The sequence below is a fragment of the Nannobrachium achirus genome, assembly GCF_963921795.1.
Source record: "Nannobrachium achirus genome assembly, chromosome: 24".
NCBI lineage: Eukaryota > Metazoa > Chordata > Actinopteri > Myctophiformes > Myctophidae > Nannobrachium > Nannobrachium achirus.
In genome coordinates this window covers 20,300,513-20,327,735 of record NC_137831.1, presented here as the reverse complement: position 1 = coordinate 20,327,735, position 27,223 = coordinate 20,300,513, and the positions used below count along the sequence as shown (strand labels likewise).

At 45.2% G+C, this 27,223-nt stretch overlaps 1 protein-coding gene across 1 annotated transcript in view; it reads right to left on the bottom strand.

Moving 5' to 3' along the window:
* The window catches only part of unc80 (unc-80 homolog (C. elegans)), a gene marked incomplete at its 3' end in the record, with an annotated part of 166,179 nt that overhangs the window by 92,261 nt on the left and 46,695 nt on the right, over positions 1–27,223 (bottom strand). The window contains exons 14-22 of the mRNA XM_080720767.1: positions 24,590–24,721; positions 21,380–21,527; positions 18,597–18,644; positions 17,783–17,931; positions 9,201–9,385; positions 5,278–5,376; positions 4,218–4,426; positions 962–1,068; positions 118–271 (exon numbers count right to left, since the gene is read on the bottom strand). Of these exons, the coding sequence (XP_080576893.1) occupies positions 118–271; positions 962–1,068; positions 4,218–4,426; positions 5,278–5,376; positions 9,201–9,385; positions 17,783–17,931; positions 18,597–18,644; positions 21,380–21,527; positions 24,590–24,721 (1,231 nt within the window). The remainder of the gene's footprint in view (positions 1–117; positions 272–961; positions 1,069–4,217; positions 4,427–5,277; positions 5,377–9,200; positions 9,386–17,782; positions 17,932–18,596; positions 18,645–21,379; positions 21,528–24,589; positions 24,722–27,223) is intronic.

Sequence of the window (27,223 nt, the reverse complement as noted above, 5' to 3'; positions counted from 1 at the left end):
CTTTTCCCACCACTGCACGACACACACACACACGGACACGACATAGAGGTGACCCGGAGAGGGAGGCACAGAGAGGGGGCGCCCCCGGGGAGGGGAGGGGAGGGGAGGGGGGTCTACCATCTTTCTCCTCTGTGTGGTGAAGCTTGGAGGGGTTCCGCCTGCCGGACCTCCATTTACCCAGCTTCTTGAAGAAGTTCTCCTCCTCGTCCCGGCCGAACTCGGCCCCCGCTGCGCCCCCTTCAGACAGCTTCACCGCGCTGGTGAACTTCACCTGTTAGGAGACCACGGCGAAGATCCAAACCCACACACACACACACACACACACACACACACACACACACACACACACACACACACACACACACACACACACACACACACACACACACACACACACACACACACACACACACACACACACACACACACACACACACACACACACAGAAAGATCGACAGTCGACACACACGCATGCACACAAACATGCGAACGACATCACGTTATGAGCTTGTAGTTTTGCTATTTTCAACAAGAAGAGATTGTGTGTATGGGGGAATAAAGAGGGGAACATTAGTTGCGTTGTGAGCTTGTAGATTGGCTATTTTCGGCAAGAGGTTTGGTGTAGAGGGGGAAAAGAGCAGGGGTTTGGTGTAGAAGGGGAAAAGAGCAGACTAAGTACAGAGTGAAAGGTCAAGTTTATTAAGTATTGACGGTTTCAGTGGTTAAATATCTGAAAACACAAACTGACATGATTCCAAACTACACTGATGATTGTGCTGTCAAACGATAAAACTACATGGAATCTATGATAAGGTTGTGGGGGTCCCTGCTTCATTTCTCGCTCAACTAAGGGGTCCTTGGCCTGAAAACGCTGAATACCCCTGCTTTAGGCCTTGCGGAGGTGCGTTCCACATGTCAGTGGTACAGCAGGAGAACGAATTGTTGACCCTTGACCCTGACCTTGGAGCTCTGGCGTATGAAGGAGAGACGGTCCACAGAGCTGATGTCCAACAGGTCCTCCACCCCGTCCGTCAGTCCCGACAGAGACGAGCGCTTCAGCCAATTACCTGGGGGCACGCATGCACGTACATGCACGCACGTACATGCACGCACGTACATGCACGCACGCACACACACACACACACACACACACACACACACACACACACACACACACACACACACACACACACACACACACACACACACACACACACACACACACACACACACACACACACACACACACACACACACACACACACACACACACAGGCATGAAGATACATTTGATGCATTAAGGCAGGGATCTAGCAGGGACCCACCTAACCTTATCACAGATTCCTTATAGTTTCAATGTTTGACAGCACAATTGTCAGTGTATTTTGTATTTTCAGATATTTAACCACTTGAACCGTCAACACTCAATAAACTTGACCTTTCACTGTACTTAGTCTGCTCTTTTCCCCCTCTACACCAAAGCTCTTTGCTCAAAATAGCCGATCTACAAGCTCACAATGCCTCGCAGCGCGAGGCATTGTGAAGCATTGATCTGCTATTTTTGGCTATAATTCTCAGGGGCAGGACACTAGGGTTCAAATGGTTAATATATCTATCACTCAAAGATTTAGAGGACCCTAGGGGTCCCGGACCCCCTGTTAAAGACCCATGCATTAAGGCAAGAGCGAGCAAACACAAACACACGCATGTGTGCACGCGCACACGCGCACACACACACACACACACACACACACACACACACACACACACACACACACACACACACACACACACACACACACACACACACACACACACACACACACACACACACACACACACACACACACACACTAGAGAGGGACAAATGCATAAAGGGAGGTAAATGCTCACAATTACAGGGAGGCACATTGGAGGTGGATCAAAACACAGAGGTTGCACTTCAAAAAACATCAAACTTGGACAGGATACTCAGGATATAGACAGGTGAGTACAATAAAGGACCATTTCTCATACATACAAGTGACCTGGGTCAAACACGTTTTGCAACTATATACATTTCAGTCAAGAACAATCACGTCCATAAATACATTTATATACATCTATTCTATACAGTTACTATATAGCAGGGTTCACCAATAGGAGGCCCGCGGGCCATTTGAGGCCCGCGGGGGGCTACTGTCTGGCCCCCACCAACCACAGTAATAATGGTGGTATAAAAGCAGCAACAACACTAGTATATCGTCGTTGTCGGGTGGAAACCTCGTATCTCCAAATTTGTACGTTCTTTCGCAAAGTAAAGCCCTGCTTCATCATTCAAGGCCGTCTCACAAAAGTAGTGAAAACAGCAGATCTACAAGCACACAACGCCTCGCGGTGCGAGGTGTTGAACATTTTTAACTAAAATTTTGCTTCTAGGGGGTCCCTGGAACAAAATATTTTATAAAATATATAAAATATATATTTTGAGATGGGGGTCCGTGGTCAAATACATATCATTTTGGGGTCCTTCACATGAAAAGGTTTGAGCACCACTGACATAGAAACATAGGTTTTTCAAAAAAACCTTAGAAGGATTTGAAGACATTTTCAAGATTAAAAAAAAATCGCAGATCTATATCTGTTATTTTTCAATAGTTAAAGCACAAAATACTGCGTAATAATGCATTCCCAATGGGGGGCCCGCAGTGAATCCTTGTACCCAGGGCCCAGAATTTGGTACGATGCCCCTGCTCCCGTGCCCTGCATGAACCAACACCATGCTTCATTTTGATCATTTGCGGTAGCCTGCATAGCATAGGTGCAACAAGGTGAGGTTTGCCACAGAGATTGAGAATACAACACACCAAAAGGTTAAGGCCTGTACTCTTAGCAAATTAACTCATGACATGAACAGATGGATGGAGGATAGAGTAGAGTAGTGGTTCCCAAACATTTAGCTCAAGACCCAAAAGAGAAAGTAGACGTTTACCCGAGACCAAACTAGGGAAAATTGCTCAATCTACAAGCTAGCTCATGCATCGCATTGCGGCACGTTGTGAGCTACCTCTCTAATACTCACTACTTATGAAACATTTGTTTTCGATTTAATGACATTTCTTCTTTTTGGCACTTATTTATGAGCAATTTAGATTTTTAGGGGGGCAAAAATCTGTTGGCAAAGAGTTTAAACATTTAATCTCAGAGGCCTGGGTTTGACGATCAGTAGGCTGCCCTGCCCAGTCAAGGTCACAGACTTAACTCATTGCCCACTTGCTGTGGGCAACGAGTTTGAGCATTTTTAATCTAGCATTTCAATTATTTACAAATACTATTTGACCCAGGTCTGATACACAGCGCAGATTAGGGTTATTATGTGCAATACGGACAGACAGGCATGTAATGAATATGGTGGCACAGCAACATACGTAAGACAGAGACTGTGAGTGGAAGGCGAACAGTCCCCCGGCATGCTAGATGGACAGAAACAAACCCAAAACAAGATGAAGTGCTGTCTGTGCTGTTACCACTTCCCACATACAAACACATCATGTTGTGAGTGAACTAGTACAGCAACTGTCATTTGATTGTCAAAAGAAAGAGAGCATTAAGCAATGAAACGTGAGACCATGAGCACTGAGCATACACACACACTGTGATCACAACTATGAAAAGAGAGCAGCATTAAAACGTTCCATTGAAAACACACAAATGCGTCAGTGATGGTTTCACCTGCAGTATGTGACAGCAAGACATTATAAATGTTACTTGGATTATGCATACACGCACGCACGCACGCACGCACGCACACGCACACGCACACGCGCACACACACACACACACACACACACACACACACACACACACACACACACACACACACACACACACACACACACACACACACACACACACACACACACACACACACACACACACACACACACACACACACACACACACACACACACACACCTGTTCCCCAGCTATTTCCTCTACCATATTTAATTTCTACTTTTTTCAGGGGCATACAGTCATATTGGAGGTGTCATAATTCTGATCCAAGTGTGTGATATGTCTTTCAAAACAACAGTTTGCATATTATTAAAATCTATGTTGTGGTGTCATCATCAATTGCCACGGAAGCAAACTGATGAAGATGTAAAAAGAAAACAATAACCAATAGGCCAGCAGGGGGCACTGATGAAGCATAATATCACATACAACATCCACTTACCGATGGGGAGCTTGAGCTTTTTGCGGAGAGAGATGCGGCGCGAGCGGGACCGCGAGCGGCGGTCGGTGGTGGTGCCGGAGTGGGCGGTGGTGCACTCTGAGGTGTCCTGCTCCGACTGGCTGCTGGTGTCGCTGGCGGCGCTCTGGGACTTGAACATCTTCCGCCAGAAGTCCTTGCGGCCCAGGAGAGCGCCCGGGAGCTGCTCCTCACTGCAGGGACAGCAGACTCGTCCACTTATTTTAGACGCGCAACAGTCCGTCTCCACATAAAAAGTTTTAGGTAACATGTCATTAGGTCGAACACCCTTTGGATCGACCACCAAACTATAACCCAAACCCTAATCCTAACCTCAGTAAAACTATGCCTAACTCTAACCCTAACCCTAAACCTAACCTCAGTAACCGTGACGCGGGTGATTATCTAACCTGCCGATGCTCGCGGTTGATTATCTAACCTGCCGACGCTGTTCGACCTAACGGGAGTTCGACCTATGGGGCAGTCACCGAGTTTTATGAGCGGAAGGGGCGCATTGGACATCATGTCCAGAGCGCTTTACTGACAGGCTTTTTTAAACCACAAAGCGTTTGGTTGACACCGGAAACGTTCTCCAACCGATCAAATGTTTCTGTACTTAAAGATGTGATGACACGCCCGAAAAATATCGTTATGTTACAGTAGGTCACGTGGTCTTTCTCCAAACAGTCTGAAAAGGGGGCTAAATATATATTTTATACTGGCCCATATTGCATTAATGGTTTAAGCCTAAACAACCAAACAGATATTGAATTGTCATGTTCTGTCTGTCGGTCTATCAATCAAAGACAGGCGATGGCACCTCAAAAAACACTTTATGCGGACATGGCAAAATAATTGATTTTGAGAAAAAGAATGTCAAAAGTTTTCAAAAACTCTTTGTATTTCATATTATAAATATATTGTTTTCTGCTGTGAAGATCCACTGCCATGTTTTATTGGTGAGACAGGTTTCATACTACAAACCAGGGGGCCGTGAGGGAGGCCTACTGTGGAAAGTGGCACGGGGGTAGAGGAGGGGACTCACTGTTCGGGGGTCTGGGGTGGCCGGCTGGAGATGTAGCTGCGACACTCATCTGCAGCGCTGGAGGTCGGGCCTTTCTCCCCAGATACACCCACCTCTGACCTGCACGCGCACGCGCACACACACACACACACACACACACACACACACACACACACACACACACACACACACACACACACACACACACACACACACACACACACACACACACACACACACACACACACACACACACACACACACACACACACACACACACACACACACACACGTCTCAAAATATTTAGTTCCAGGGACCCCCAGAAGCAAAATTTGAGTTACAAATGTTCGCTTAACACAACTACTGCCTCTTAATCTGAAGGTTTGCTTGGTGCCTCGGTGCCACGCCGTTTCCTCCATAGGCCGCCGCTATTATTTTGAAGGGCCGGAAGGGGGTTGTTTTTGTTTTTTTGGATTATCACTTGACGGCAACGATTACGTCATCTAGTCACATGACAGTGTGAGCCCAGAAGAGAACATGGCTGCGCCCAGCTTTTGTGTACAAGTATGGAGAGTGGAGACCATCCTTTGTATAAGAATGTCCCTTTTGGAGAAAATGAAGTCTCTTTATGGGCCTCTCAATGGATTTACTATGGAGGACGTTAACTTCGCGTGCACGCCCGACGTGCATTGTAAACAAATCGCGGACATTACCGATGCGGGCGGGACCGGAGCGACGTACAGTAAGTAACCAGTAAGACTCCCTAATCGGGAGATAAGCGACCGTTGGTCGCTTATCTCCACAAATAGGCCAAAAGTTTGTTTTACCAATTATTACACTCTATGTGAACATTTACATCAACAAATCCCAAGTACTATGCAGAACGACCCATTTCAAGTTTTTAATGTACAACAATATTTAGAAAATAGGTCTACAAGCTGACAGTCCTCGTCCCTTATATTCCCATAGGTTATATGGAGATCTCAGTTTTTGTCAGTCCTTGTTCATTTATGCCCATATATGGACATCTCTATATCTACTGTAACAGTCCTTGTCCCTTTATGCCCATATATGGAGATTCTTAACTGTAAGTCCTTGTCCCTTTTATGCCCATATATGGATATTCCTGATGTCATCAGTATATGAACATATATGGGCTTTCTGATATGCCCATATATGGAGATCTCTTAACTGTAAGCCCTTGTCCCTTTTATGCCCATATATGGATATCCCTGATGTCATCCGTATATGCCCATATATGGGCTTTCTAATATGCCCATATATGGAGATCTCTGTATCTCCATATATGGGTATAAAAGGATACTTCAGGTCTGACATCAGGTTTGTTTATATTGGGTTGCTAGGTTTGACATCACAAACTCTATGGGCCATCTGACCTAGAAATCTATATTTGGGCATAGATGACTCATCGTGACCTCATCACACGTCGACCGCACGTGTGACGTGCGGTCGACCGCACGTGTGACCGACGGACGGCCGGTGGAGGTTTTCATTGCGACCGTAAGGTCGCAGTTTAGTATGAAAACCTCCAACCGACTTACAGTTAAGAGATCTCCATATATGGGCATAAAGGGACAAGGACTGTTACAGTAGATATAGAGATGTCCATATATGGGCATAAATGAACAAGGACTGACAAACACTGAGATCTCCATATAACCTATGGGAATATAAGGGACGAGGACTGTCAGCTTGTAGACCTATTTTCTAAATATTGTTGTTGCGACCGTCAGGGAGCAGTTTACTATGAAAACCTCCACCGGCCGTCCGTCCGTCCGTCGGTCGGTCGGTCGGTCACACGTCACACGTCACACCTTTGCCCTGCTCATATCTCCGCATCAGTATATAGGGCTTGTTTGTTTATTGTATGACATCACGCCACATCATCAGCTGTGGACTCTGTGATGTCATCGTATCGCATCAGTATATAGGGCTTGTTTGTTTATTGTATGACATCACGCCACATCATCAGCTGTGGACTCTGTGATGTCATCGTATCTCCATATATGGCCATCTCCGTATATGGAGATATAAGTCGTCCATGCCCAAGTATGGGCTGGTGAGGTCAGACTTTGTGTGATGCGTAGGTTATCTCCATATATGGAGATTCAACATTCCAGGCAATGCTCTCTTCCCTGGTGAGAATTGCCCCTTTATATAGGGCTTGTTTGTGTATTGTATGACATCACGCCACATCATCAGCTGTGGACTCTGTGATGTCATCGTATCTCCATATATGGCCATCTCCGTATATGGAGATATAAGTCGTCCATGCCCAAGTATGGGCTGGTGAGGTCAGACTTTGTGTGATGCGTAGGTTATCTCCATATATGGAGATTCAACATTCCAGGTGTAACTATGGCTACCCGTATGACGTGAGAGGTGGAGGTTGTGATATTTGTGGAGATAAGCGACCAACGGTCGCTTATCTCCCGATTAGGGAGTCTTACTGGTACATTAAAAACTTGAAATGGGTCGTTCTGCATAGTACTTGGGATTTGTTGATGTAAATGTTCACATAGAGTGTAATAATTGGTAAAACAAACTTTTGGCCTATTTGTGGAGATAAGCGACCAACGGTCGCTTATCTCCCGATTAGGGAGTCTTACTGGTACTAAACTTTTTATTGCGACCGTCAGGGAGCAGTTTACTATGAAAACCTCCACCGGCCGTCCGTCCGTCGGTCGGTCGGTCGGTCGGTCGGTCACACGTCACACGTCACACCTTTGCCCTGCTCATATCTCCGCATCAGTATATAGGGCTTGTTTGTTTATTGTATGACATCACGCCACATCATCAGCTGTGGACTCTGTGATGTCATCATATCGCATCAGTATATAGGGCTTGTTTGTTTATTGTATGACATCACGCCACATCATCAGCTGTGGACTCTGTGATGTCATCGTATCTCCATATATGGCCATCTCCGTATATGGAGATATAAGTCGTCCATGCCCAAGTATGGGCTGGTGAGGTCAGACTTTGTGTGATGCGTAGGTTATCTCCATATATGGAGATTCAACATTCCAGGCAATGCTCTCTTCGCTGGTGAGAATTGCCCCTTTATATAGGGCTTGTTTGTGTATTGTATGACATCACGCCACATCATCAGCTGTGGACTCTGTGATGTCATCGTATCTCCATATATGGCCATCTCCGTATATGGAGATATAAGTCGTCCATGCCCAAGTATGGGCTGGTGAGGTCAGACTTTGTGTGATGCGTAGGTTATCTCCATATATGGAGATTCAACATTCCAGGTGTAACTATGGCTACCCGTATGACGTGAGAGGTGGAGGTTGTGATATTTGTGGAGATAAGCGACCAACGGTAGCTTATCTCCCGATTAGGGAGTCTTACTGGTGATATTTGTGGAGATAAGCGACCACTCCCTAATCTCCCGATTAGGGAGTCTTACTGGTATCTTTACTGTATATACAGTAAGATTGACAGTCCTCGCCGTCAACGGCGCCATGGTATTAACCCTTTCACTGACGGTGAGCGTCGTCAAGGGCAGCAGAACAGTTAAAAAATACATATATTCAAAGATTTGCACACATTTTCATGTCTTTTCAAAAATAGTAGATCTACAAGCTCGCAGTGAGTTATATCTGCTATTTTTCAATAGCTAAAGTATCCACCTGTTTCCGCGGGAGTTTACTGGAGATTATTTGGACCTGTTTGGACCACACTTCCGGTTTAACAGCAGACATACAAGCTCACGTCGCGTCGCAGATGCAACTCGTTGTGAGCTTGTAAATCACACTCGGCTGCAGCGCCGGAAGCTCGGTACAGCTTCTGCGCAATGCACTATGGGGTGTTGGAAACTCGTGGATAAAATAATTAAGGCCCCTCCTCCACCTTGGGCCCTAGTAACTCGGTCCGACTTTCCCCCCCCTTGTGACGCCCCTGGAGCTCGCACCTCCTAGGCCCAGGCAGTTTGGACTCCTCCTTCTCGTCGGGTTTCTTGGTGCCGGCGGAGGCCGGGGCGGCGGTGGCCACCTTCTCGGCGCTGTCTAGGAGCGCGCTGAGCGCCACCCGGCGGAACACGTTGCCGTGCGACTCCTTGATGAACTGCACCAGCTGGCGGATGTCACAGTACAGGCCCTGGAGAGGAGGACGTGTGGGAAAGACATGGAAGAGAGGCATGTGTGAGTGGAGTATAAGCGAGAGAGAGAGAGAGAGAGAGAGAGAGAGAAAGTGAGAAATAGAGGGAGCGGGAGGGAGGGGAGGGAGAGAGAGAGAGAGAGAGAGAGACAAGGGATGGGGGTGGGGAAGATTACTTTTCTGACCAAGATGATGTGGTGCCATGGCATTGGTCCGTAGGTTCATTAGTCCGAAGGTTCATTAGTCCGAATTTGTTAAGAATACTATGCCTAACTCTAACCCTAACCTTAACCTCAGTAACCTTAACTAAATTCGGACTAATGAACCTTCGGACTAATGAACCTTCGGACTTATGGGCAGTCCCCGAAAAGGTGACCACCATTACACGTATCACTCTCAAAAACAACCACGCCTTAATCATCAAAAAATGTCTATTTCACACATTATCCAACTTAAACCCTATACAGTTATTTGACTGGAGTCACCCGAGGGTCTATAGACTCTAGACCCCCCCCCCCCCCCCCAGCAAGCACGGTCAGGACCTGGACCAATCATTGACGTCTCGATTGGGGCCAGATCAAGTCAAACCATGACTAGTCAGATCTGGCCTAGAATATCACCTGATTTCAACCAACATAAATGATGCCCACGAAAACGGACATCCTGGATTAATCAGAGAGGGTCCGATCGGTTTTGGTAGTAAGTGCGACCTGACAGTCGCAATTACAAATAATAACAATAATCCACAAATCCATATGACGTCCTGGTAATGCCGTCAAGATCATCCCCATATGGGCTGTGATCTGGCCTATAGTTCTGAACGTCACCGGAGTCACCGGAGGATGTCATCATGAAGTCATTTGGCTTGCTGGGCCTTCTATTTGCGATATATTAAAATGATGCTATTTTCACCGGCGCTATTTTGAGCTCTGAGCTGTACAGAGCTGGTGGCTTATGCTATAGTACCAAACCGCAGCGAGCCAGTGATGAGCGTGTGATCGTCTGCCATCATGTGAGTAAAGCTCCCTCCCCGCTCCCTCCCCGCCCAACCCAGGGGAGGGAGGGAATAACGCCCAGCTACACAACTGACAGGGCTATCGGGTATTGTTGTGCCCTCACCCCCGCGAGGACATTCAGCTTATAAAGCTAGCGCGGCCTGCGGAGTTGGGAATGCATGTGTCTCCTGTGTGTGTGGCCAAGACTAATGACAGCTTCCCTGGTGGAATGATGTGCGTAACTTCTGGGTGGGGATATACCGACATCTTTAATGATACCAGGCCTGCCCGGCTCCAGCAAGCTGCTCTCCCCCTTCTCACCAATGAGCAGTGCAAGAAATACTGGGGCGACTGTATCAGTGACCAGGTGATATGTGCTGGTGCCTCTGGAGCCTCTGCCTGCTTCGGTGACTTTGGCGGCCCTCTCGTCTGTGAAAAGGAGGGAATATGGACTCTGGTTGGGATTGTTAACTGGATTGTTGGGGGCAGTTCGCCCTGCGATGTCCACATGCCTGTTGTGTGCAACCGCGTCACCGAGCTGAGTGACTGGATGAATCGCACCATTGCTGCCAACTAAACCCGAATATGTGTCTCACTGGTGGCACCACGAGATCTTCGCCAAATTAGGAATCCTGGTGTTTGGTGTCAAAACCAGTGACCGCTGCGAAGGGCAGCTGACAACCTGGGAAAGCCCTGGTGACGGCCTGAAGAGAGTGCTGACAGGAGGGAACCCCAACGGGATGGCATGGGTTAGCTACCTGTGCTGACAGGAGGGGTGACAGGATCCCACCATGCGACACACCCAGGGTCTGATCAGCCGATGGGCCTTGTGATAAATGGCCTGAAACACCCAAATGAGGTCAGGGCACACACCTTGAAGACGTGTCGTACTGGCGGAACCACTTTGCCAAATTCCACCCAAATTCCCCACCCAAGAGGACATCTCCAACCCCATTCAGGATCAACCAGTCCTATTATGAATCTCACTATCATAGAAAGCAAAAAACTAAACTTTAACAAGAAATAAAAAACATTACTCAAAATGATAAAAAAAAAACACAACCAAAAAAAAACAAAAAAAAAACAAGAGACAACAGCCCTTATGTCCGTCCCTCCCTTGCCAAATTAGTAGTGATTTCTCAGAGGGAACATCAAATAATGTGGAGGAGTTACCTCAAATGAGGCTTTGGGAGAGACAATGGCCTGTGACAGAAGCAGAGTCACTTACTTGTCAGCCATTAGAGTGAATAATACATTTTGACTGTGTTCCTGACTTTTTTTTTTTTCTTCTTTTTTTGAGCGGTGCTAACCACTCCTATGTCTGGCTTTGTGTGTGGGTCCCTATGAGGGACCTGGCTGAACCACACCATTGCTGCCAACTAAACCTGAAGCTGTGTCTTACTCGTGGCACCAGGCCCGCGCAATCTTTGCCAAATTAAGAATCCTGATTTCTGGTGTCAAAGCCAGTGCCTGCTGCGAAGGGCAGCTGACAACCTGGGAAAGCCCTGGTGACGGCCTGAAGAGACAGAACAGACCCCATCGGGATGGCATGGGTTAGTTACCCCTTCTGGCAGGAGCCTCTCACTACACAGTGACTTGGTTCCACCTGACTATGGCTACGAAAGGTTCAAAAGGAAAAGAAAACACCCCTTGAGTCTGTGAGAGCAGGATGGAAGATGACTCATCGGCGGACCACGCGGTAACAGACCCCGGAACGGAAACGACAAAGAAATCAAATGATCAGCACGGTAGTTGATGGAGTAACAACAACACCTGCAGGACACAAGATACAGAGCTGCATCTGTGGCTGGTAAAGGAGAAGGGGCTCAAGATCCACCAGGGCGAGGGGCCCTCACATTGACCACTACTTCCTCAGAGGTATAGGGCAAATCAGTGGAGTGAAGCCCAGTGACAGGATCCCACCATGCGACACACCCAGGGTCTGATCAGCCTGTCGATGGCCCAACCTCGGCAGAGGGTGTCTTGTGATAAATGGCCAAAACACCCAAATGAGGTCAGGGCACACACCTGAAGATGTGTCGTACTGGCGGCACCACTTTGCCAAATTCCACCCCACCCAAGAGGACGTCTCCAACCCCATTCAGGATCAACCAGTCCTACTAAGAATCTCACTCATCATAAAAAACTAAAGTTAGATAAGAAATTGGGGAAAAAAACATTACACAAAATGAAAAAATCGCATCCGTTCGAAGTGAGCGGTGCAAAGGCGATTTTCATATATGTATGATCTATGATGATCATTAATAATGTAACGAAAAAAGAAATATAGATTTTCATATATGTATGATCATTAATACTGCACTGGAGAAGAAAAATCACAACCAATGTGAAGTGAGCCGTGGTCGTGCTTGCATAACGTCTTCAATTGGTAATTGGTGATGTAATATGGCTACACACACGCACATTGCTATGGCAAAGCGCTGAGGAAAAGTGGCTACAGATAGGTCTAGGATGTAATTGGTGATGTAATATGGCTACACACACACACACACACACACACACACACACACACACACACACACACACACACACACACACACACACACACACACACACACACACACACACACACACACACACACACACACACACACACACACACACACACACACACACACACAGCTATGGCAAAACGCTGAGGAAAACACATTGCTATGGCAAAACGCTGAGGAAAAGTGGCTACAGATAGTGGCTACAGATAATTGGTGATGTAATATGATGTAATATGGCTACACTACACACACACACATATTGCTATGGCAAAATGCTGAGGAAAACACATTGCTATGGCAAAACGCTGAGGAAAAGTGGGGAAAAGTGGCTACAGACACACGCACAGCCACTCTCGGTTTACCACCGCTCAAAAAGACAAACATTTAAAAATGCAATAGGGGTTATTGGTTTTATAACGAACATATTCCATACAATTTAATACATTCATTATTAAATTGTTTTAATTAATGAATCTCTTCAACAAACTGAAAAGAATAAACTTTGCCCAGGATATGGACTTGATCAGACTCTGCCCTCTAACTTTGACTGATGGGCAACGCCAAGAAGTGCTGTGTCAGTTTAAAGTTCAGACAAACAGCCTGGCCATTACGCACAACAAACAAACAGGACAAAGACAAACTGTTTGAAATTCTCTGTATTCAAGAACAAATTGGCTTTCAGAAGAGGATTAATTAGCTAAGATATTGTTTCATGCAAAATATTTAACTAAACGCGTCATGGACAACACGTCATGGACACAGCGGGCTCTTGATTGCCAAAGACAGATCTTTTTTTTTTTCTTAAATTTTTATCCCACGATTTTTGTAACCCATTTTTTTCACCCGGTGCCAATTGCCTAAGCTGTGATCCTGGGCTCTACTCTCCCTCTGCCAACCTGGGGAGGGCCCCGAACTGAGCTCATGCTTCCTTCAATGCATGAGGAGTGAGCAGGCCGCTTCTTATCACCTGACAGGGGGAGCTTCCCCGGTTGGACGTAGCGCGTGGAAGGAACACGTTATTCCAACCAGTTCCATTCCCCTCCATCAGGCGCCCCGGCTGGCCAGGGGGAGGCTTTATAGAGACCAGGATTACTGCATGTTTTTGTGAGGGTATCTACCCTAGGAGACACGGGGAGAACATGCAAACTCCACACAGAAAGGCCCTTTTGCCAACCCCACCTAGGGTGTGGGCACTGATGACACGGAGGAGGGAACACGCCCCCAGCACCCACAGTGTCCCCCGGCGGGAATCGAACCCAGGACCTTCTAGCTGTGAGGCGACAGCACTACTGACTGCGCCACCGTGCCTCCGTGCCAAAGACAGATCTAAATTGGCATGAACAACACAGCGTTTGATTGGTCTGTTTGGCTAACACATGTCGTCATGGGTAGAACAGCTTCTGATTGGTCAATTCTAATGTTTAGTTAATCAACTAGCCAATCGATGATGAATGAATGAATCGTTCCATGCTAAAATGTTTTAGCTAAACACGCAAAAAAGTGAAATATAGGAGCGGTTTGCACCGCTCAAAAAAATAAAAATAAAACAAGAGACATCGCCCTTTATGTCCGTCCCCCCTGCCAAATTGGTGGGGTGATCAGAGTCTGATCACCCCACCAATTTGAGGGAATGTCAAATAATTTGGAGGGGTCGCCGCCAAATGCTTTAAACATTTCCGAATAAGATTGCCGTACTCCCCTCCGGCCCAATGGAACAACATCTAAGTGTTGGAGAAAACCAAACCTCGGTTCGAAGTGAAGCGGTGAACTTTTATTCTATGTGTTCCAGAGTTATGAACTCTGGAACACATAGATACATTCTTTATTCTGAATGAATGAATGAATGTTTTTATCTGGAGGGCCGAATTGTCATGTGAAGCTTGACCAATCCTCAAAGTATCCAATCATCAGGCCGGGACGGACACTACACACATATTCTGGATGTACGGGAGAGATAAAACCTGTTCATTCTGGACTGAAATGACCATATATGGACATGAGATGACACACATTTTGTTTTTGATAAAACCTGTTCATTCTGGACTGAAATGACCATATATGGATATGGGACACTTAAATAAAACCTGTTCATTCTGGACTGAAATGACCATATATGGACATGGGACACACAAAGCCACTCCTTGGAAGCGGCTTTCACCGCTTCAAAAATGTAATTGGAAATGGCAGGTGTGGTTGCTGTGACTATATTCTGCAGGTGGGTAACTGTCATGTGAAGCTGGAGCTAGTATCACTCTCCCATTGAACTCCACTTCCCCATTGAATTGCAAATGTACCTTTCCCTCATTGAATTCCAATGTCAGAAAAAGGAATTATATATACATTCTATTAAAAAAAATAATAATAATAATAATTAGATCTACCCGTTGGGTAGATCTTTGTGCCCATACATGGTGTTCCATGCGATCCCACACTGTTTCGTAGGAACAATATTTCTAGTTCTTTTAGCTTTTCACATAATAACCCAAGAATATTATTTTTGGGTATTTTTCTGCTTTTACTGATAGACTACAGTGAAGAAAGACATGAAGAGAGAGAGTTGGGGCCTTGATTATTCTATTAATTACAATATTAACACCCACAGGGCCAAACTTGTTCGGTAACAAGACAAGGCCACTGGAGGTCGCTGTGCCAAAAATCAGTTGTCTCGTTGAGAGACGAGGCAAAGGGTTAACTTTGCAGCGTGCAGCTGCATGCATCCTGTGTGCCCTGTGAAAGACCCTGGTCCATACGTCATAGCGTGACTCGCACAGAACCAAAATGGAGCGTCTATTCTGCATAGACTCCCATTCTATGCTGAAACATAAAAACAGCTTTATCTATGAATAAGGTGCAAAGAACGCCAGGGAAGCAGAGATCTGCTTCTTTTCACGGCGAAACTTTACCGCGATGGTCGGCCCCGGTTTGGATTTTAGTTTCGCGAGCGTTTGTAAACAAATGGATTATCTTCCTCAATCGTCAGCGGACACTCACGTGCACACGCACAAAGCTTCCGAGGCTCTTCAAAATAAAGCGTAAGTGAACGGCGGCACCAGCAACAGCTAGAAATGTTAGAAACCTTGGCTCCCATTGTGTTAATAATAATTATTTTTATTTAATAAAAATGATTCATCATCGAAGATTAATGGGTATGCTAAATAAATAACCATCAATTTTCTTGTCCATCATTGAATTGAAGAATTAAGAACTAAGAATGAACAACTACTAAATGTATTGGGTTTGGAGTCAGGAAAATTCGCAAGAATAATCCCATGCCAAGTGTGATTAAGGACAATGATGTCTCGTGTTCAATTTGCCTTGTGCATTACTAATCCACAACAAAGGAGTCGTGAGTGATTTAATAGCTCTACAGTGGTACAAAATGAGGCATCAATAATTAAACCATGACTCCCTGCATTACATTTAACAGTAATGTGATTGCTCAAACCTAATGGGAAGGCTTCTGTAAGGAGCATCGCTGACTGGATATTTAGACAAACAGATCAATGGGCAGAGACATGGAGAGACAGAGAGAGAGAGAATGCAAGGCAGAGGAGGCAGGGAGACAGAGAGAGGCGGAGAGGTGGCTGTTGCAGAGAAAAGGAGAAAATAATAGAGAGAAAGCAGGAGTAAGAAAAAGGAACGGAGGAGATTAACTCAAATACCTGGAACGCGCCCGAGTCGCGTTAGATTTTAACCACAGCGCGGCACCGAGTGCCGCGCTGCGAGCTTGTAGATCTGCTATTTTTGAAAAATCGTGAAAATGTGTGCAAGTCTATGAATATCTTTGACCCGATCTTTGACCCGACTACTAAATCCTTCCTCTAAATCAGTGGTTCTCAAACTTTTTCATGTCAAGGACCCCCAAAATTACAGGTATTTAGCCACGGACCCCCATCTCAAAATATGTTGTTCCAGGGACCCCCCAGAAGCAAATATTTGAGTTACAAATGTTCGCTTTTAAATAGATATATTCAAAGACTTGCAAAGAAAAATCATGATTTTTCAAAAATAGCAGATCTACAAGCTCGCAGCGCGGCACTCGGTGCCGCGCTGTGAGCTTGTATATCTGCTATTTTTCAATGGTTGAAGTAGTCAATAATCCTAGGCCTAAATGGGTTAAGAAGGAGAGAGGGGAAAGACGGAGAGAAAGAGAGGGGGAACAGAAAGCATTTCTTTAGCTGCCAGTTCCTTTATGCCCTGCAATTCTATGGTACATTATCTCTACGAGCGTAGAAAATACTATAGTTCAACATTTGGAGAGGAGCAGCGATAATCAACGCCATTGTTCCTTTTTTTTAACCAACCAATCAAAAAAAAGGAGGAAACATGAACTATTATTCCAGCTCGGCCACTGTTTACCACCACCGGTCCAAAAGGGAGTAAGGGACCCATACGGGTCTGTGTAACTCAGAGTGTAGAAAATGTTTGTACATTTGCGCAAATAACACAGATGACAGTGTTTGGGCACAGCCACAGTTGATCGGTTCAATCGCCCTGTCGTCAGCCAGCAGTGTTCTGGACATGATATCCAAACAGGGTTCCCACCCATTTAATTTCCAAAATTAAATGGTATATTTCCAGGACTATATAACAATAATTCATCTCAATAACAAGTCGCTTACTCCTATGCGCGATGCCCAAAGACAGGAAGTGTATGCCAGTGGTTCTCAACCTTTTCAGGCCGTGACCCCCAAAATAGTTATGAGTTACCAGGGCTCAAGTTGGAGGGACATTAATTATTTTATACTTTAGCTATTGAAAAATAGCAATGAGCTTGTATAACTGCTATTTTTCAATAGTTAAAGCACCCAGGGCCCAGAATTTGGTGCGATACCCCTGCCCGCACACACACACATACACACACACGCGCGCACGCGCGCGTCACCCACCAGGTTCTCCGAGCTGTGCAGCTCGTGGGTGGTGGAGGCACAGCGGGTGATCAGGGACTTGAACATGCAGCCCACCACCACCGCCTCCATGTTCTGGGCCACCGACTTGTTGTCCCCCGTGGTGAAGTTGTTCCCGAATCCAGCCTTGTCTGGTTGAAGCGACGTGGGGAGGAAGAAAGCACAGGTCACACAGGAACAGGTGGGAGTGGGAGTGGGGTGGGGCTGGGGGGGTTGTCTAGTCAGTAAGTGTTGATATGAGAACATTACTGACGGCTTTTTGTGACTCAAACAGAAAACACTCAGCCCAAAAACAACGGGTGAGGGAGGGGGGGAGGGGGGGTTTCAGAGGCACAAAATCATAAAAGCGTATGTGGGGAGGGGGGTAAATAAAGCAACAACAAACCAAACAGAGCATTCTGGGTAAGGGAGTAAGGTATACATGCAAGTGACTAAGGCCTGCCATTAAAAAAAAATAAAAAAGCTTGAGGGGGAACTAGTCCCTTATAGTCCAAATAAGAGATAAGGTCCTGTGTTAAAGAAGATAATAAGGTACTTAAGGTACCTTATTATGCCATAGGTAGGTATAGGTAAGGCTGATAAGCAATAGCTAAAGCCCAAATGCAACCATACGCTACAGGTGTGAAACGGTTGCTGCGTGGTGATTATGACTGTTTTCACAGTGAGCGTTGCAGAAATGGTAGCAGTGCCTTGGGAATGATCTTTACTGGAGCAGGTGAGGAATAGTAACTTATCACTACTATTGATTATAATTATTGGTATATATATTGTTATTGTTGTTATTATGGGTATCTACCGATGTCTCTTTTTTTCCTCCTGGATCTCTCACCTGCACTGCCGTACTCTGCAAGAGAAAAGAGGCGGGGCACAAGTTGACATCAGGCCGGCACAGACATGTACTTGGAGAAGAGTTCAGAAAGGACGCGGCACCCCCCACCTCCGAGAGGTGAACTTGAAAACAGACATACACACACACACAGGGGCGTCGCACAAAATTCTGGGCCCTGGGTACAAGGATTCACTGCGGGCCCCCCATGAATGTTTCTCATAGGGGGAGGGGGTTTAACCCGTTTAGACCGGGAACGCATCGTTACGCATTTTTGTGTGCTTTAACTGTTGAAAAATAGCAGATATACAAGTTCACAGCACGGCACAGAATGCCACGCTGCGAGCTGGTAGATCTGCTATTTTTGAAAGATCTTTAAAGTCTTTATATATATTTCAAATCCTTGTAAGGTTTTATGAAAAACCTATGTTTCTATGTCGGTGGTGCTCAAACTTTTTCGTGTGAAGGACCCCCAAAATGATATGTATTTGGCCACAGACCCAATCTCAAAATATTTAGTTCCAGGGACCCCGAGAAGCAAGATTTGAGTTACAAATTAATGTTAGCTTAAAGAATAAATATATTCAAAGATTTGCACACATTTTCACGACTTTTCAATAATAGCGTGCCGTGCCAGTGTGGCACTCGGTGCCGCACTGTGAGCTTGATATCTGCTATTTTTCAATTGCTAAAGTATAAAATAATTAAGGTCCCTCAACCTTGGGCCCTAGTAACTCAGTCCCACTTTCCGCCCCAATTGTGACGCCCCTGCACAAACGCACGCACGCACACGCGCACGCGCGCGCACACACACACACACACACACACACACACACACACACACACACACACACTTACACAGAAACTGAACAGGGGGGGGGGGTCTGGTGCACTTTCTCAAACAAAACACTCATCGGTTCGGTAACTTGCCAAGTGGATATTTGTCGGTTGACGGATGTTGCCATTGTCGTAATTGGCAGAGCAAAGGCTGAATCGGCATGTACAAGACGAGCTTGGCGATGGAGTCGTCGATCGGGGTTCGGGGAAATGTGAAAAATGCCCGAAAAGCTTGGGGATTGGCAAGTGTACACAACGGATGAGTGTGCAAGGACAAAAAGGAAGAGGATCGTCGAGGTGGATGGAGGGAGGAAGGGAGGATATGGGAAGAGGATTACGAAGGAGAGAGCGACACAGCGTCCAAGGACAGAGGGACACGGCATATAGAGCAGTGGTTCTCAACCTGTGGGTCGGGACCCCCAGGGGGGGATCTCCAAATTATTTTGGGGGGGGTCTCCAGATGATTAGCTTAATGTGCAACATTGTTTTCTCACTCAACAGTTAACAAAAAACCACAAAGTTCAAGTGTATAGAGGGTATCTTTGTATTTACCTACTGTATGTTTATATCTTAATGTTTCCCTTTTATCTACTGCATAGTACTGTGTTCTATCCGTAAGTCATTCAGTGTTATATGAGATACTTCAATGGTTTCCTATGGAAATAAGCTTAGTCTTTTCTAGGGTCTCCTTTTAGTAGACCTTGTACCAGTGAACTGTACCTTTTCCTATGCAAACTTCTAATAAAGTCTTCAATCAATCAATCAATCTGCACATTTCTAAAGTGAATTTTGAAGGACTTTCTAATACCTCTAAATTGACAAATTAAACTTGGGCCATATTGTCAAATATTAGAGGCAGGAATTGTGAAAATAGCCGATCTACATGCTCACAACGCCTCGCAACTCTATTGTGAAAATAGCAGATCTACATTCTCACAACGCCTCGCAAAGAACTGTGTTATAAAAATCTAATGCCTCAACTCTTAGTGCTCGTCAGGGTCAGGGGGGTCCCCAGTTAGAATATGATTATTTTGGAGGTCACGGCCTAAAAAGGTTGAGAACCACTGATATAGAGGGACAGAGGACAGCGTAGAGGGCAGGGTACTGGGAACAGATATATTGAACTGAGAAAGCTGGAATGTGGTCAAAGTGCGAGGGTGGTGAGACAGTGGGCGCACCGTTCAACTCGGTGGCCCGAAGGGGGTGGAGGAGGAACAAGAATGTCTTTCAAAGCTTTTACCTTGTAGTGTACAAAATACCAGAGAAAAGCAATACTATATATATGTGCAGAATATATATATATATATATATATAATATATATATATATATATATATATATATAGAATAGTATAGAGCACGGGCATCTGTATTTTGTATCACATCTGCTATGCATGTGTATGCATATTATGTACGCGTGCATGTGTGTGTGTGTGTGTGTGTGTGTGTGTGTGTGTGTGTGTGTGCCTGTGCCTGTGCGTGTGTGTGTGCCACGCACGTGCGCATGTACACACACACACACACACACACACACACACACACACACACACACACACACACACACACACACACACACACACACACACACACACACACACACACACACACACACACACACACACTGCAGACTTACTTCTTTTAAATTTTTATCCCACGATTTTGTAACCCATTTTCACCCAGTGCCAATTGCCTATGTAATCCTGGGCTCTGCTCTCCCTCTGCCGCGCCTGGGGAGGCAACGGACAAACCTCATGCTTCCTTCAATGCATGAGTAGTCCAAGTTGTTTCTTTTCACCTGACAGGGGGGATTTCCCTGGGATGGGCGTAGCACGTGGAAGGAACACGTTATTCCAACCAGTTCCTTTCCCCTCCATCAGGCGCCCCGGCTGGCCAGGGGGAGACATTATTGCAGACTTACTGTCGGTGATGGGCTCCATACAGAAGCCCAGAAGAGCGTGGAGGAAGTCCACAATGTTGTTGAGGGAGTCCTTGTTGACGTACTCCCTCATGGTCTGTCTGAACTGCACCTTGTCCAACTTGTACAGGTTGGTCAGGCAGTTCTGGGCCTGCGGGGGACAGAGGCAGTGGCTTCAGTTAAAGGAGTCATCCAGACCAAAACACATATAGGGTTAAATCTGTCTTTTATCATACCCCTTTATACCTGCTTTAGTCGATTTTTTTCATAGCTGCCCCTGTTGCTAGATTTCGGCTGCCCCTGTTGCCAGATTTTGCGGGCCCTCTCATAACTAACAGAGTAGATAGACTTTATACTAGTGCGGTTATTTCTTCAGCTTCAAAGTTAGTATTTTTTTATTGGATTGTGTTTACACAACGTCCTTAGACCAACCAAACCGCTGTTTTGACCTCACAGGCACCCTTACTTGTCAAACGGCTTCTGCTCTGCACCAGAGCAGGGAGAGGAGAGGCTAGAAAGGGAGGGGAGGGAGGGGTCGGTTTCCCTATATGTGTTTTGGTCTGGATGACTCCTTTAAGTTACAGCATGTCACATGAGGTCAGTGAGGGAGTTACTTGGTGTTTGTTTCTTAAAAGGAATGGGCAGATAAAGTTGAAAACTGGGTTCAGCCCATTGAATAAAACCCTCCTTAGCTTTAGCATGACATTGATCTTCTCCTTTCACCGATAAATCCATTCGTTAATTAGTTAATTAATAAAGGGCAACCTCTCGGTGGGAGAAATATGTAACAAAAATAGGCTAATGTGTTCACTTCCGGCAGAAAGCGTGAAAATTTGCACCTAGGGGTATTTTTGTTCAAAAATTGACGGTCCCAAGCACTTTTCCCATGGGATCTGGTGGCTCTAATTCACTTACCACCCAAAAATCTTCTTTAAATAGCATGTGCGGGGTCTATCTAGGGGGTTTTCATGATTCTGAATCCATTGCAAGCATTTGTTTTGCACGAAAAACATTCCTTGGGCTAAAAATGGACCCTACACAACTGTGAAAAGTGATGACTCATCACTAAACCATAGTTTTGTGGGGTCCATTTCTTGCCCAAGGAATGTTTTTGTGCAAAACGAATGCTTGGAATGGATTCAGAATCATGAAAACCCCCTAGATAGACCCCTCACATGCTACTTAAAGAAGATTTTTGGGGGGTCTTTTTTTCGTAACCCTAACCCTATGGTAAGTGAATTAGAGAAAAGTGAATTTGAGAAAAGTGCTTGGGACCGTCAATTTTTGAATTCAGCGCACAAAAATACCCATAGGTGCAAATTTTCACGCTTCCTGCCGGAAGTGAACACCTTTTTCACATATTTCTCCCACTCATGTCGCACACGTGCGACAAATTAATGTAAACAAGACCAGTAATGCGGTAACCCGTTGCCACACCAAAAGTGGCGACCCATTGAATACAGTAGAATGTTTACGCAATGACCACATTATATATAAGAGCATAATAATGTACAGATAATTTAGAATACATTATTCAGATAAGTTCAGAAACTATTTAATGATTTTGGAGCAACATGCGAAAGTCTAAACACATCTTTGAGAAAACAGTGCAACCTAACACCTGTATTTTGTCATACTACCTATTGATTTATTGTGCTCTGCAATCCTCTGAGGATATCAGTTGCTGAAGAGTGAAATCTTCCTCCCTGACTCAGTGTGACACACAGGGGCGTCACAAGGGGTAGGAAAGTGGGACTGATTTACTAGGGCCCAAGGTGGTGGAGGGGCCATAATTATTTTATACTTTAGCTATTGAAAAATAGCAGATATACAAGCTCACAGCGCGGCACCGAGTGCCGCGCTGCGAGCTTGTAGATCTGCTATTTTTGAAAAGTCGTAAAAATGTGTGCAAATCTTTGAATACGTGTTTTTTAAGCGAACATTTGTAACTCAAATTTTGCTTCTGGGGGGGTCCCTGGAACGAAATATTTTGAGATGGGGTTCCGTGGCCAAATACATACCATTTTGGGGGTCCTTCACATGAAAAGGTTTGAGCTCCACTGACATAGAAAAAACATAGGTTTTTCAAAAAAGATTTTCATGATTTTTCAAATCACCGAGTGCCGCACTGCGAGCTTGTATATCTGCTATTTTTCAATAGTTAAAGGAGTAGTTCACCCCCAAAATGACTTTTTTTCTATTGATTACTCATGCCATGGAGAGTAGAGTTCAATAATATTTTTTGGTTTTTGTCGCATTCCTAAGACAAAAATGTGATAACAATAAATTTACCCCCATTCGTTTCGGATGGTGACCCGTTTCGAAACGGGTCACCATCCGGAATCAATGGGGGTAAATTTACTCAAATAAAAATTTTGTCTTAGGAATGCGACAAAAACCCAAAAATATTATTGAACTCTACTCTCCATGGCATGAGTAATCTATAGAAAAAAAAGTCATTTTGGGGGTGAACTACTCCTTTAAAGCACAGGGGGCCCGCAGTGAATCCTTGTAACCAGGGCCCAGAATTTGGTGTGACGCCCCTGGTGACACACATTATGGAAACATCGACATTGTCCAAAAATAACTGTTATACTGCTATAAAAAAAACAGGCCCAATGCTGATAGATTTTCAGGCTTCAATTCGGCTTCGTGAAAGTTTTAGCTTCCCACGAGGGCACGAAGAAGTAACACTGTCCAAATGGAACCACACATACCCACACAAACCCGTCCGGATACGAGGAGGGACGAAATACAACTCCCCCTCTGGGTTAGGGTTAGGGTTAAGCTCACAACACGTCAAGCTCACAACACGTCGCGTTGTGAGCTTGTAGATCGGCTATTTTTTTGGCAAAGACATTCGATAGAGAGTGAAAAAAAGACTGTATCAAGTATGTATAATAAGTACGTTTTACCAATAGAGGGTAAATGGTACCAGATATGCAGCTCGGCAAATAAAAGGTGAATTGATCCCGGTGCATGACGGAGGACGATATCGCGATAAATTAAATATCCACGATACAATTATCGCGGGTGTTTTTTATCCCGATAAACGATAATATGGCTTATCGTCCCATCCCTAGTCGAGGGTAGCCTCGTACCCGCCCCTCTTCCAGAAACCATTTCATTGAACGGAAGTTGGTCGTTTACTAGGCTAGGTCGTTTACTAGGCTAGGTCGAGGGTGGGAGAGGGAGAGAAGACGGATATCTGACCTGCATCCTGAGGCGGTCTCCGGACAGGCCGCGGTGTCCCTCTCCGCAGCCGTAAGCACAGCCCAGAGACTTGACGATCTTAATGAGCATGGTCAGAGCCAGACGGTGAGTGCTGAGGCCGCTGCCTTCATCCTGTTCAAAACACAAGACAAAGCTTGATATCCATTAATAGGCCTAGAATTATTGAATGCTTTAACCAGTGAAAAATAGCAGATATACAAGCTCACAGCGCGGCACCGAGTGCCGCGCTGCAAGCTTGTAGATCTGCTATTTTTTGAAAAAGTCGTGAAAATGTGTGCAAATCTTTGAATATATGTAAATATGTAAATTTTGCTTCTGGGTGGTCCCTGGAACTAAATATTTTTAGATGGGGGTCCGTGGACAAATACATATCATTTTGGGGGTCCTTCACATGAAAAGGTTTGAGAACCACTGACATAGTAGTCTCTCAAGAACAGACTAACTGAGCTCCAGTTAAGTGAAAAGGACCTTTTCTTTGACGATGGCTGGCCAGATTGCTGACATAGAAACACAGGTTTTTCAAAAAATCTTAGAAGGATTCAAAAGACACTAATAGGGTCAAAATTCTAATTTTCACGATTTAAAAAAAATAGCAGATCTACAAGCTCGCAGCGTGGCTGTGAGCTTGTATATCTGCTATTTTTCAATAGTTAAAGCATAAAATAATGATACACAATAATGTGTACCCGTTCTGAATGGGTTAAAAACTCAGGCCGGTTCTACGAATGCCTGCTTAAGAAGTGGTTCTCAAACTTTGAAATTTGAAGGTCTCCCCTTGAAGGGGAATATCACTCATTTTCAACATTAATATACCTTAGAGAAGTGGTTCTCAATCTTTTTTGGCTGCAGTACCCCCTTAAACTGATTTCCGAAAGCCAAGTACCCCCTTCCCATGACTACAGTTCCAATGTAGCCTGACTCAGCTGACGCTTGAGTCTGACATTGTGCCCCGTCTGAACGATTTCTGGGGGAGGGACTTTTGTGCGAGCGTGCCCGCGCGCGGCCACACTTGAGTGATCGAGATGCACGGTGATCGCAACTCGTGACTGCTTCCACACAGAACTGCGACCAGAAACATGTAATCAACATTAACATCTTGCTGAAATCAGCGCGTGAGTGTGTGTGTGTGTGTGTGTGTGTGTGTGTGTGTGTGTGTGTGTGTGTGTGTGTGTGTGTGTGTGTGTGTGTGTGCCTGCCTGCCTGGTGTGTGAACTTCCTGAAATGTAATCGTTTCAACTGCTGCGCGGATTGGATATTCGTTAGACCCACCCCCACCCCCTGCGCTCATTGGAGAAGCGGCAGAAGCCACAATTTCGGAACGGGAAACTGCCGATACATTTACTCAACACCAGACCAGAGAAACAGTCCACTCTGAGAGTGGGCGGGGACTATGGGCTGGAACCAGGCTACTTCCAAATCCAATGCCAATACTTTCAAAATAAAACAGCATAATGGCAAATAAACGTTGCTTTCCATTCAACAGTTACTACTAGTCAAGTAATTGAAGTAATTTGGTTTAGAAATGCACAGATGAGCAGGTTCACACAAACCATATCAGTATAATACATATACATACTTTTTTCTTATTTCCACACAATAACTCTGAGGTATATTAATGACATAGTTCAAAGTTGAAAATGAGTGTTATTCCTCTTTAACTTTGACAGTGTAGAAATGGAAACGGGGTCCATTTGTACACTGTCAAAGTTACAGACTTGTAAGGGTCAATTTACACCCCCATAAAAGAACACAGAGAGTCCCTAAAATCCACTTTGAGAATCCACTTTGAGAATCCACTTTCAAGAAGCACTATCAAGATCTTTCAAAAACGTAAAAGCAGATGTAAAAGCTTGCAGGGCGGCACGAAGTGACGCGTTGTGAGCTTGTACATCTGCTATTTTTGAATAGCCAACGCAAAAAATCTAAAATGACACCGATGCTTTCGCGGTTTTAATGGGTCGACCCTTTATACTTTAGTGACCTCGTTTTCTTCCCCTCTACACCAAAATGACAGTGCTACAAGCTCATAACGTGCCACATTACAACGCGTTGTTGTGAGATCGTAGGCCAGCTATTTTCACTGAATGTTCCGCGAGAATAGGGACGCCAGGCTTCATATGGTTAATGCTAATAGCTGCTAAATTAACGATTGCCTCAATAAATATGTAAAGAAAATGGAACACTTTTCCCACAGATAGAGCACAATTAAGCACAACAAAAAAATGAATAAAGAAGAAAGCAATACATTGATGAACACTTAACTGAATATAATAACCATAATGCATAGAAGCTCATTATCCTGAGTGCATTGGAATCCCTGTACAGCACACGAGGTCACTTCAAGGACACTTCAGCGGGGGACTCAAACCTGCATTGCCAAGCTCTGAACCTGTGTGTGTCGTTTTTTTTGTGGTTCTCAAAAAGAGAAAACCCCTGTTGGGGTCCAGGGGGTCCCCAGCAAAAGTAGTTAAAAGGGGTTTCTGGCAGCCAAATACATATTAATTTGGAGGTCCTTGATATTAACACATCTACTGCCTCTTAATCTGAAGGTTGCTTGGTGCCTCGGCGCCACGTCGTTTCCTCCGTCGGCCGCCGCTATTATTTTGAAGGGCC